This window comes from Pelmatolapia mariae, linkage group LG5, assembly GCF_036321145.2.
Source record: "Pelmatolapia mariae isolate MD_Pm_ZW linkage group LG5, Pm_UMD_F_2, whole genome shotgun sequence".
Classification (NCBI taxonomy): Eukaryota; Metazoa; Chordata; class Actinopteri; order Cichliformes; family Cichlidae; genus Pelmatolapia; species Pelmatolapia mariae.
This window is the reverse complement of record NC_086231.1, coordinates 34,933,437-34,947,047: the sequence shown is the minus strand read 5'-3', so window position 1 is coordinate 34,947,047 and position 13,611 is coordinate 34,933,437. Positions and strand designations below refer to the sequence as shown.

The window sequence follows — 13,611 nt, the reverse complement described above, 5'->3', positions numbered from 1 at the left end:
AAAATACGTAGTACGTATCGGACGTCCAGATCAAGAAGCGCACTTGGAACTTTTAAGAGGGTTGGATGTTTTATATGTTTCAGTGTTAAAAACAGATAATTTTTACAGTTATGTTGTTAAGTAGCATGTACCGCTTCTTTTGGACAATGCACACGCTCATGGTTCACAATGAACACATTTTTCTTTTTTAGTTCTGTCATCGCTGTAGCAACAAAGCTAACGTTGTTAGCTGCAAGGCTAACACATCCATTCATTCCTTATAACTACCACACTGTTAGCATACCTACAGCTAACGGTGTTCGCTAATATTGTGATTTGATATTAACCTAATCCGCTAATATAGACCTGGGGCAGGTTGTTGACATTTTGTTTTCGACTTTAGTTCACACAGTTGTTACTATTTACGACCCGGTTTAGGTGACAGTGGCCCAACATGTTTCGTCCCAAACCGACTCTGAAGGACCGACAGCACCTGTACAAGCTTATCATCAGCCAGCTGCTCTACGATGGATACACTAGCATCGCCAACAGTCTCATCAATGAGGTGAAGCCACAGAGCGTTGTGTCTCCCTCTGAGCAGCTCATGCAGCTGGCAAAGATAGGTAAGAGTTGAGCTTGTTCTGATCTTGAAAACAGCATCTTGGGGTGGAGGGTGGGGGATACCTAAAAGTATTTTGTGCAATTAAAAGAAACAGCCGACACCGACTTCATAGCTTTTGCTTCAATTATAAAACGAGCTGTTTTTGAAGTGAAACAAATAATACGAATTCTGTCTTGCTTGAAGAATGCACTCTTCCACTTCACCTCAGTAAGACTTTTGGGATCATCTATCAGTCACACTTCAGTCACGCATCTCTGCTCTGCATGTGTTCCTTGTTTGCACTGGTCTTATTTTGATTGATTTGATTGAAAGTGAGAGTCATTAGTGTGCGCCATACTGCAGCATCATTTACAGTTGCAGGACTTTTCCCTTTTGCATCCTCCCAAACACTCATGTGGCATAACCACAGTTTCCAGCTAAGTTAAAGCTTTTGCAAACATATGAAAAGAGGCTGACGTAGTAGACGTGGCAGTGTGAAATGCCTCCAAACTGCTGACCCTTTGCTTTTAGCTTCCTCCTAATTTTTCTGCTAGGTTAGCTCCAGTCTGCCACCTCTGACTGACATATGCACAAAACATTTGCTAAAAAGTCAGCTGTGTCGTAATGGATGCAGCTCACCCTGGACACTGTCTTTTTCCCCTCTGCCCTTAGGACAAAGATTCAGGACTATGACGCTCAGACTGAACACACTAAAACAGCTTTAAAAAGAAAAACATGACTGATTATAGAGTGACTGACTTTCTTTTAGGGCAGATTTTTCAAGTCTTCTACTGGTGCTGCTTTTACTGGCTTTATTTATTCTGTCTATCTAGTTATCTATTCTCCTCTATCTGGGGTTATAATCTCAGATTCTCAGGCCTTTGTCCCAGTTGTTTCATCCGCATCTTGGTTTTTGTACTGTATGTCTTCAGATCCTAACTACAACCTATAATCCATTACAGGGATGGAAAATGACGATAGTGCCGTTCAGTATGCGATCGGTCGCTCAGATACTGTAGCCCCGGGTGTTGGCATCGATCTGGAATTTGACGCAGACGTCCAGACCATGTCTCCAGAGGCGTCAGAGTATGAGACCTGCTACGTCACATCTCACAAGGGCCCTTGCCGCGTTGCTACATACAGTCGAGATGGTCAGCTGATCGCTACAGGCTCCGCTGACGCCTCCATCAAGATCCTGGATACGGAGCGCATGCTGGCCAAGAGTGCCATGCCCATTGAGGTGAGGCAGCTCAGACAGCACAGGCATGCTGGATGTTTTTAAGCCAGTGCACTGACATTTTTTTCATTTCTATATACATCAGGTGATGATGAATGAGACGGCGCAGCAAAACATGGAGAATCACCCTGTGATTCGGACGCTGTACGACCACGTCGATGAAGTCACCTGCCTCGCCTTCCATCCCACCGAACAGATTCTGGCATCTGGCTCCAGAGATTACACCCTCAAACTGTTTGACTACTCCAAGCCCTCTGCAAAAAGAGCCTTTAAATATATACAGGTCAGATATATTCAAATCCAAAGTGCCAAAGCTGATGTATATAAATGCAAATCTTTGTAATCCAGTTGTCGCCTTATCGATTTACCTACAGGAAGCAGAAATGCTGCGTTCAATCTCCTTCCACCCCTCTGGTGACTTCCTGCTAGTGGGGACGCAGCACCCCACCCTGCGCCTCTATGACGTCAACACTTTCCAGTGCTTCGTGTCTTGCAACCCACTGGACCAGCACACAGACACCATCAGCGGAGTCAGCTACAACCCCACAGCTAATAGCTATGTCACCTGCAGCAAGGACGGCAGCATCAAGCTGTGGGACGGTGTCTCTAACCGCTGCGTGACGACCTTCGAGAAGGCACACGACGGCGCGGAGGTGTGCTCCGCCATCTTCTCCAAGAACTCCAAGTACATCCTGTCCAGTGGGAAAGACTCGGTGGTCAAACTTTGGGAGATCTCAACAGGCAGGACTCTGGTCAAGTACACAGGTAGGGAGGATTTGCTGTTATTCTAAACTATGACAGTTGAAGCATTCACAGTCACAGGTTTGCTGACGCAGAATCTACCTATAGTGAGCTACTTGCAACATTTAAAACCTATAAAAAATAAATATTATAACAAATTCATATTTAAAATTCCAACACCATAATGATGACATGACTCAAAAATTACATTTATCTAGTGTGCATATTAGCTGTTCATGCTGAGACATATGACCAGAAACGTCGTTTATAGAAATGTATTGTTTCTTTCACGAGTGTATAGAATATTAAAACAGAAAAAAAATGCAAGAAATAAAGTAAAACAACACAAACTAACCAACTAAAAAAATCAGCTCTCTGGCTGTTTTAACAGAAGTTTATTTGGCACGAGGAGTCAGACCTCTACAACGTGCCTGCTGTAGTTCTCTACAACCTTCAGCATGGATGCCATTTCTGTTTTTAGTCCAGCACAGAAATAAAACTTCAAAAAAAAAAACAACTGAAAGCATCCACACAGCACTCACAGCTTCTGACTGAAGCCCCGCTGTTAACACATTGCTATGTTACTCAGCATGTATATTTCTATTTTTCACACACGATTGTATATCATATTGACCCTGTGCACGAGAAAAAGCTAACTTCCTGGTTTGAGACCGGATGTAGGGTTGTACATTTCCGGTAGCTTTACTTTGCGGTCAATCGCTACTGCCAAGATATTCTCCAAAATCATGTCCAAAACTCGAAAACGGAAAGATCGCGTTAAGTTACAAAGAGCAGAAGGTGGGAACACTCATCACTGTTGTGTCATAAAAAATCTAATGATCAATTTTGACGTTTAAAGAGTTTAGATCGATCAGTTGTTTACATCACTCAACACAAGCAGAACTGCATTACAGAATCAGAAGACACATCGTCCACATTCAGAAGCACATCTCTGTATAGTGACTGGTCTTATGATTTAAACAGGCAAATGTTCAGCATTCAAACTACAGGTGAACAATAGTCAAACCAGATGTTTCCCCCATTATGTCGAAATCAGCTAGTCAAGTACACACCTACACAGCATGTTAACAAACCGTGAAAAAAAGCCACACAAAAAATGAATGATTGCTGGTGAGGGTTTCTATACATTAGTATTTACGAAGGGTATGTTGTGACTTACCTTCAAAATTACAGTGGTCAGTCGCTATAACGCGGTTCACCTTTCACCTCGCTGTTTCTCAGATTTTTTAGTGCAAGTTTGCATGCTTTTTTTTACTTCACATTGTGTCCTGCGTCCTGATCGCTGCAGACGATCTCCTCCGTGACGTCTCTCCTGTACAGTACACAATCGCTGCATCGATCGCTAGCAGTGTGACTCTGAAGTGCAGTACTGTATGTCCACGAAACGTTTTGCACCGTCAAAAAATAAAATTGGCTACTTGATTTCACCTATCGCTGGTTATTTTTAGAACATAACAGCCGCGATAAACGAGGGACAGCTGAGAAATATAACATTTGAATCCGTTTTTCTCTTTTGCTCTGAGGCGCGGGGGAAAAATATCGACAAGTCAATGAACATCATTTACAGATATATTGGGTAAATGCTCAAGACATCTATAGAAATGTAAATCGCCTCTTGATTCATTCATTTGCTTAACTTGTTTTGGACCGTAAACAAGGCGCGAATAGGACACCGGAAACAAAGCTCCCCACAGGAGTTTCCGCACCGGAAGTAGCATATGCTAACGTGCACATAGTCAATTGGCACTATTGAACAGAACCTCACGTGGATTATGTGTTTGCCGTCCCTGAGTTGTTTTTTGTAATGATTTTTAATTCTTAGTTTCATAACCGTGCTGTGGATGGAAGCAGTGGCAAAGCTTACTGTTCTCCAGCTACTGAACGGGTGGTTTGATTAAAAATTCTTATTAGGATTTAAATTACAGAGGTTGGATCGCACTTACAGTAAGGAGCTTAGCTGCCGTCAACGTAATTAAAATGCGCTTTCTCCCACATTGTGTGTGTGTGTGTGTGTGTGTGTAGGAGAAAATCCAGAGTGTTATGTTTTGCATTTGTCCCTTAAAATACCTAAATGGATATATGCAGTGTTTCATCTTGATAAGTCACGTGTTAGCGTGCCATGCTTGAGTAAAAAGTTTTTTTCTTCTATTTATCAGCTTTTAGGCACTGTTTTGTAACGTCTCCATCAAGCATGATTATAATGCAGTGGTAATAAGGATCCTATTTGTCAGTCAGCACTAGAGGTCGCCTTAGTTTAAAGAAAATAACTTATGATGCCATTTTGTCCGCCTTTAATTTTTTTATGATAATGAAACACATTTAATAGTGTTTAATTAAACAAATCAGAAGGAAATAACACACAGAAAAAAAGAGACGTGGCGCTCACTTCTTAGATCAACACTGTAAAAACCAGAGGAATGAGCTGCAGTTACAGGAGAGACACTAAAATGATACAAATATGAGCTGAATGGACTTAAGCTGGGTGCTCGTTTGTCACTTTGTCACATGGATCCACAACGCTTTGTAAATTTCACGTGTTGTTCTACAGTTTTATGACATGTAATGCTGTGAAAGAGACAAAGCACTTATGGTAGCAGTATTGTAGCATGGGAACTATATAATGTTACAGTAGATCCACAGTCAGTGGAAGTGAGCAAGTGTGCATGGACTTTCAAATCAATAAAAATGGCAGCTTAGGGAAGAAAAAACTAAATCGTTTTTTAGAAGTGGTGTCTGAAACTCTTAAGCATAAACTCTGTTTACACTTCCATATGTGCAACAGTTCATGTTGCAACACTGCTATCTGCACACACGACCCTTTATGTTTCTACATCTCACTGTACTGTCATTTCTCTCAACACACTCTGCAGATACCATCTACACGATGTTATAAATATCTAATCTATAGAGGTTTTGCAGGCACGTGACCCCTTATCACTTCCCAACCATTTTAGATGCGTAACATGTCAAGCGAGTAAAAAACCCATTAAACGTCATGGAGATGAGATAAACTATGACAGTTATAAGTAAACAAACAAACGCCACACACTTTATATCATTATGTTATCAACAGTTATACTGGACGAGATCCAAAGGCCTACAAACGTTTGGATGCTTCTCCAAACGTTTGTAGGCCAACATGGGTGACAGAGTCACTGGACTCTGCCTCTGCAGTCACTGCCTGGAACAACTGAACCACGGTCACTGGTCACCGCTAATTTACCTGATGTTTATCATATTAACATCTCTGTATTATCCCTTACATGTCAAAGAGTCACCGTAAGTCATATGTAATCTGTGACAGTGATACTGAGGCAAGTTTATTGAGGATATCTTCAATTTTCCATCAGTAAGCACTGCTGATTTTACCTTTGTTCACTGCTATTCATGGCTGTTACCGAAACTATATATTTATTCTCAAAATGGTCATTTTGTAAAAATGTCAATTAAAACTTCAAGCATTTTTAAAAATTTTTTTAAGAGATTTAAAAAAAAAAAAAAAAAAGCGCCTTCTTGTAAGTGCTACCAGTGTCGGCATTTCAACAGCTTAGTAGGAAGTGTGTCAGCATCCTCGTGGCTTAGTGCTGCTCTCTCTGCTGTGTTATCCTGTTGCTGTGACAGTATAACGTCACCTGTGGCGGGCTGTAACATTCTCCCTCTGATAGAGTCACAGGCTGCATGCAGCTTTATTTGGACACTTTAAAATCATGGAATGTTACAAGCATTCTGCTCCTGATGATTTTCATCAGTCAGGAAAGAGAAATTTATGATATTTTTGTGTGGTTAAGTTCGTTTAGTTGAAAGTGCTACAAGCACAGTAAAAAGTGCATGAAGTGCTCCTGGATGTGATTTATGTTGATCATGAAAACCATTTCTGTAGAATAGAAATGATCAGTGCTGTCATCGAGGAGTCTTTATCACGAGATAAGTTATACTTTATTGACATTTTTAAAATCACCAGTATCTGTTTCAAGTAATATTTGGCCATTTAACATTGATCATTTAGAGAATAAATATATAGTTTCAGTAAAGCAGTGAAAAGGAGCTAACAGAGGCAAAAACAGCAGTGCTTACTGATGGAAAATCAAAAATCCTCAATAACTCACGAGAGAAATGACAAGTACAGTGAGGAGATGTAGAAATAAAAGTGTCATGTATGTGCAGATGGTGGTGTAGCAGCATGAACTGTTCAAGACTGTTTATTTGACACGTGCATAGTTATACAAGTACAATAGACAGTGAAATGTGAAGTGTGTGTGTGTGTGTTATTTATTTTTTTCTCTCCTAATCTGCCATTGTTAATGATTTGAAAGTCCATGCCACACTTGCTCCCTTACAGCCTGTTTAGGTTTGATGCTCTTTGGCTTGTGAAGACTACACTGCCCCCTAGCAGAGCAATGCTGAATTAATTTTTCTAACTGCAGCGAAGCAGTGAAGAACTTGTCAGCTGATTGGATTACATTTTACTTTATTGCAATAACCAGGTCATCGTGTCTTCACTGGTTTATTTTCTGTGATGCTACATATTACCAGCTGTTGGGACATCAGTGTGATCGAGGTCCACGCTGTGTTTTAAATATACAGTAGCTTTCAGCTGCCAGTGCTGGATCTCAGTAAAAATAAAAAGATTTCATTCCCTTTCATTACACAGTACACGCTTCATCACACTGAATCATGTTGTGAGGAATCGTGACTGTTGCGTCTTTGACTGCTGTTCTGATAAATGTTGCAAAAACTCCTGCCAAATCAAGAGCCTGATGACGCTATGTTGGAGGGTCTGCAGACATGCGTTGCATTGCCACTTCCTTCCTCCTTTACAAGAATCATCATAGTTTCAGATTTTCTTGTGAATGTTTATCTGATAAGAAAACACTTGTGGCGTGCTTTGAGAATTCGGGGGTGGTGGGTGCAGACACAGTGATGTAGTAATGCGTTGTGCTCAAAGACTGGGGGGATTTTTTTAGTGGTTGGCATTTCTTAAATTGTTAATGTGGTTTTGATTCCTGTGGGCTTCAATGCCCTGCTTATTTAACAGTAATTAATAACTATAGATAAATGCGTGGCCTATACAGGCTACACATTTAAAAAAGTGTAAATGTGTAAAAAAAAAAAAAAAAACACATTAAAAAAGGGTTACCCAGGAAACCAGAGCTTAATTGTATAATTTAGTCTACTAAGTATCCGCTAATTGGAAGGTTTCTGTTCGATCCTTGGACAAGATAATAACCCCAAGTAGTTTTCTGATGCATCCAGTGCTAGATTTAGGTGCAGATGCTTGTGTGAATAGTTGTGAATGAGGTGAGTTCAGTTAGACTAAACAAGTGCTGTATAAGAAGAAGCAGTCCTAACTACACAGCTGCCCATTCACATGCTGGTAGTTATATTTTTGCTGTCATATAACAAGTATATTATCTACAATGCTGCCTGCTAACATTCAGCACTTATGCATTTGATATTAGCAGGGAATCAGCAACAAATGATTAATAATTACACCAGCAACACTGCTGTGATCGCTCTCTGTGAATGTCCTAAGTCTACAAAAAGGAGAAAATTGGGTAACCTGTATCTCAGTACGAGGTACAAGTACTGTTATTCTTTGTGAGATCACTCTGCAGGCGAAGTTTGGACAAGTCCTCACTGCTGGAGATCTTAGTGTTATAGAGATCACATTGATTTCTACTGGTAACGCTGTAGGTCGGAGATGTGTCTGCATCTGTAATGAGATCTGCAACACACATCATCCCTGGAACTTCTAACCTGACCCATAAACACGCCGTCATTTAGCCTGTGGAGAATATTTCTCCATCTTTGTGATGTTCTTACGGGAACGGGGACAAACCAATAGCATTCATGCATGCACAAGATTGCAATGTGGTTCATTTTTAGAGTTATGCAATCACCATTCTTATGGTGGCAAATTAACTTACATCAGGCAGCTGTAGGCACACAATCAAATGCTGTACTACATGAATAGATCCTAAAGTCACCAAGTCATCTCCATGTCCACTTCCATCAGTCACTGGAGACAAGAAGAAAAAAAGTTCCCGGCTGCTCAAAGACAACCAGCAGCTAAGTCAAAGTAAACTTTATTGCCATGTCAGTAAACAGTGTACACACAGTGCAAATAACAAAACATGCTCAGATGCTAACATTTACAAATATGAATGCAAAATAAATATATGTAATCCATAAACCAATTGGAAAATATAAAATATGCAAAACATCAATGCATCATATAAATTACATTAGGAAAAAGTGCAATAAAGAAGAAACAGCTGATTAAGCTGACTATAATGCCTTCTCTTTAGAGATAAGACCACGACAGGTGTCAGGTGCATTCTTCAAGGTCAGTATAAGACTGCCAGTCTGTGTCCTTTGGATAAAGTATCTGTGCATTAGTGAGTGTTTCTATCAGTCAGTTATTGGAGGGGTGTGGCAGTAAGGAGGATTCTGGTAGGCAGCGTGGTGTTGAGAAGCCTTTCGTCCTTGGGATAAAAGCTGTTGCACAGCCGCTTGTTAACTTTAGCCTTCTCAGGAAGTGTAGTTTCTACAGCAATTTTTTTTTTTTGTTGAGGAGATGGTGTTGTTTGTGTGAGACGTCTTCAGTTATATGGACACTGACGAACTTGATCCTCCAACAATCTCAGTTTATGATGAGTGGATCAGTTCTTCCTGAAATCCAACATTAGCTCTTTAGTTGTGTTGACGTTGAGAGATTGTCTGTGCGCCAGTTTGACAGCTACTGGCTCATCTGTATCTGCGGACTCTTCGTTGTTGCTTATCAGTGCTAACCAGTGTTGGGACTAACGCGTTATTAAGTAACGCGTTACAGTAACTACGTTATTATTGTGGTAACGAGCACGGTAACTAGTTATTATGCCAAAACCAGGAACGCGTTACTCGTTACTGGGATTTAGATAGGCTCGTTATTCGTTACTTCGTGTGGTGGATATCGCGGAGCTTCCACAGATTCAGTAACATTAGCAAGTGGTGAAAGCCAGCAGGTGGATGAAGGAAAAGGGAGGCAAGAGGAGAGACCCGAAGCGGCCGCCGGTCTGAGTGTCAGGTGAACTGAACTTCAGGTAAGAAGCTATGACCTGCAGTCTATCTGGGTCAGATATAAACCAAGTTTAGGTGCAGTTTATTTTCGGTATGCTGACATTTTCGTACTGTGTGCTAGCTAGCATGACGGAGTTTCTATACAGCTGGGTGGGTGCTATGTTACTGATGTTGAACTTTATTTTGTTCATACGGTTAATTATTAGAGTTGCCAACCGTCCCCTAAAAAACAGAATCGTCTGGTATTCAGAGAAAATATTACGCGTTTCGTATTGAGGTGAAAAGGAACACAGTTTGTCCCGGACTTCAGCTACAATGAAAAAGACACAAAGCTGGAGCTGCACAGCTGCCTCTTCTTCTCTCATTCTCTCCCGTTTCTACTTCAATCATGAAACTGATCAATGATCAGCTGATCGGCTTTTCTCTCTTGTTTATTTATCGCCCACTTTGCGCCAGAAAGAGGAAACCAGCGGATGTTGTGCTAAACAACAGCAGCACGTTTAAGCTTGATCAGCTGTTGTTAGAATTTATTTAATATTAATTTCTAGTATCAGCTGATGTTTGCTGGAGCCACAGCTGTAAAGCTGCTGGTCATGATATCAGTTTGGTTATCTGGTGAGAGGGAAACATGAAGATGAAACCAGGAGATGTCCTTACTGAATCATCAGAGCTGAACAGGTGATGGAGAAACAGGTTTACCTTTTAGGTGACATGAATGAGTTGAAGGGAAGTTATAAACTGTTTCTGAGAGACAAATAACACCAGGATCCTTTTCTACGTAGCTGACAGCTGGTAACTGTGCAGGGGCGGGTCTAGCAAAGTTTTGCCAGGGGGCCAGGTAGGGCATTAACAGGGAAAGGGGGGCACAAAGAAATACTTTTCTTTATTATTCTCATTTAAAATGTCTAGCTTTTAAAAAAATAATTATCTGAGTCTTACAACAAACAATTGATAGATTGATACATATATACCATCAGAACAGTGTGCATCACTGTCACAACAGTGTTTGTTTTCATTCAAAGGCTTTATGATTTTTCCTATAATGGTGGGCCGGTCTCTAGTCAAAATGCCCGGGACGATTTTTTTGTCCCAGTCCAGCTCTGTATGCAGCTCATCTGCAGTCTGGTGTTACCTACATCTTCCTATTCAGAAGGCAGAATTTCTGAGTTCTGAGTACAATCAAAAGCACCACGACTGCAGTTTTTGTGTTGGATGTAAAAAGCAGGCTAGAATCATGGCGGCGGTCAACGACGGTCCAGGCGTGGGATTTCTCTCGTGGAAATGTGCACATTATTTTTTCCTTTCTATTGGTAGGTGGCACAGTGCACTTGTGGCAAGTAAGCAAGCTAGAAGACTGGCAATCTTGCTGGGTATCCAGTTACGGAAGCAACACATTAACAAGAGAATTCTGAGTAAAACCAAAGTTACTTTCCCTAGTAACTAGTTACTTTGAAAGTAACGAGTAACTTGAAGTAACTGAGTTACTTTTTTAGAGAAGTAACTAGTAATGTAACTAAGTTACTAATTTAAAGTAACTTACCCAACACTGGTGCTAACGCAGTCGTGTTAGCAACAAACGTGATAATATGGTTGGTGTGATGTGTTGCTGTGCAGTTGTGAGTCAGCCGAGTGAAGAGCAGAGGAATGGGTACACAGCTCAGTGTGATGATGTTAGAGGTGTAGCAACTCATCTGTTCTGCCTTTTTTGTGAATGGCAGTCAATGTGACAGAATCATAGCATTCTGTGTGTTGATCACATAAATGTCTACTTTACAAGCCACAGCTGATATTTTGGTGTATCAGTGCAAGCTTAATTCAGTCAGGGCCACTGTAGTCAGAGGTGATTATTAGAGAGTCGTAAAACCCACTATTCTATGTCCACAGTGGGAAAGCAAAACGGTGAAGTAGTGGCAGCAGCACAGAACAGAGCAGACATCATGAAAGGAGGAGCTACGTTTGAGGCGGGTTGCAAAGTGGCTTACGGTTATAGTCTGCGCTTTTGGTTATTATTATGCAAACTGTGTTGTCATCATAGTTTACGCAATTTGAGGCAAGCTTGACTTGCTGCTCTCTTCTCCTGTAAAAGATTTAAAACACTTGCTGAAAAGTTTTCTCTAAGTATTGCAGCTCTCTTGCTCCACTTCTGCAGTGAGTCATCGTAGAAACACCTGTAGGATCCAACCTGTTCAGTCTCAACAGTTTAGCAGTTCGCAACCAACCAAAATGATAACAAAACACACCATCCGCCAGCACTCACAGTATCACTTTTGACACTCGCCACATGCATGAGGGCAATAACAGTGAGCATAGACTGGCTGGAATCCAGCTCAACTGGCATAAACTATACAATTTATCAATTACATGTGTTTTATGGTAGCATGTCTCTGAGAGCTGCCTACTCTCAGGAAGGGATGTGCAGTGCATCTAAGAAGATACATACTCCAGTGTGTTACACAGATACCACACATGCACAGAGATGCTCATTATTAAAGGCCCAAAGGAAAACCTGTTTGGAATCAGTGTCTGTGATTTTAGGCAGTAATAATATTGTTTCTATCCTCAGTTCACTTTGTTTCACCATGACATCATTTCACCAATGAGACAGTTTTTGTTATGTGAAAGTACTGAATTGAAACAGATTCACATCCATCTCTCTGTTCTAACGGACAGAAGCTAAAGTGAGCCCACACAGCAAATATCTTGTTTCTCTGTGAGCGCTTCCTCATCGGTGGTGAGGCTCTGGCTGGCATCTCTCCAACGCTTGACTTATTTTCTGTGTTTGAGCTGGACTGACTATACTTGGATGTTTATAGAGTAACTCGGTAAAACACAATCTGGCCTTCACTGTTATAATTTGATCACTTTAGTTTTTGTGTAACGGTTGTTAGTACACATAATAGCTGATAAGCATGGGAAGTGAGGACAGTATTTATCAGCTGATATTTACTTAAAGTACAGCGAAAATGATTGCAGCAGTATTTAAGGTGGAAGTGTTTTTTTTTTGTAATGCTCAGTTACTTAGAGTGACCTGTCGGGCTCATCTGTTGCAGGCGCGGGGCTGAGCGGGCGTCAGATGCACCGTACGCAGGGCGTGTTCAACCACACGGAGGACTACGTGCTGCTGCCCGACGAGCGCACCATCAGCCTCTGCTGCTGGGACTCCCGCACAGCCGAGAGGAAAAACCTGCTGTCTCTGGGTCACAATAACATTGTCCGCTGCATCGTCCACTCACCAACCAACCCGGGCTTCATGACCTGCAGTGATGACTTCAGGGCCCGTTTCTGGTACCGCCGCACCACCACAGACTGAGCCACCAAAACAAGAGGATGTCTGACTCTTGTGAAGCCTTCCCTGACCTCAGCAAACACTCGTAGTCTTCTTCAATCATTTTCAGTTCAATGGAAAGAGGACAGTGGAATCAGAGAGACAGTACTTAGGAAGAAAAATAAGTCATGTGGTTTTCTTTTTTATGACCTATTAAAGAGTGTAGAAACTTCAGTGGTAACACTCTTCTCACATTTCTTAGATATCATTCTGCAGGTTTGATTAGTTTTCCACTTTTATATTTTGTGTATGTCCTTATGTTGTAATTCTGATTTTTAATAAACAATCCAAAGGAAAAAAGTCTGTTCTATGAATTTGATGGTGTAAAGTCCCCCTCAGAGCTTATAACACAGGCTCAGTGATATCCTGTCGATATTTTAAGAACACAGTTGTTGCTGCAAAAAGTGAGCAGCAACTTGTCAGGAGCACCAAATGGACACAACACGCAAACAGCCAGAGCCATTTTGCACTTTCTGTCACAGTTAAGCTTAAGAGATCCCTCTAAACTTTCTTGGTCTTATCTTCAAAAACAGGAAAGAGGGAAAAAAGAAGCAAACTTCTCAAAGCTCCTGTTTTCCCTTCTCTAGTGTGGCCTTTGCCCTCTGCCTGGAAGGTCAGGCTGCCCCATCGCCCCTCTGCATTCCCCAG

General features: G+C 41.3%; 1 protein-coding gene across 1 annotated transcript; it reads left to right on the top strand.

Moving 5' to 3' along the window:
* Positions 1–13,244, top strand: cstf1 (cleavage stimulation factor, 3' pre-RNA, subunit 1). The gene is made up of 6 exons (XM_063473235.1): positions 1–60; positions 418–602; positions 1,543–1,820; positions 1,903–2,100; positions 2,192–2,582; positions 12,689–13,244. The coding sequence occupies exons 2-6, from the start codon at positions 434–436 to the stop codon at positions 12,946–12,948; spliced, it is 1,296 nt and encodes a 431-aa protein (XP_063329305.1). The 5' UTR covers positions 1–60; positions 418–433; the 3' UTR covers positions 12,949–13,244.
* Positions 13,245–13,611: the final 367 nt, after the last annotated feature.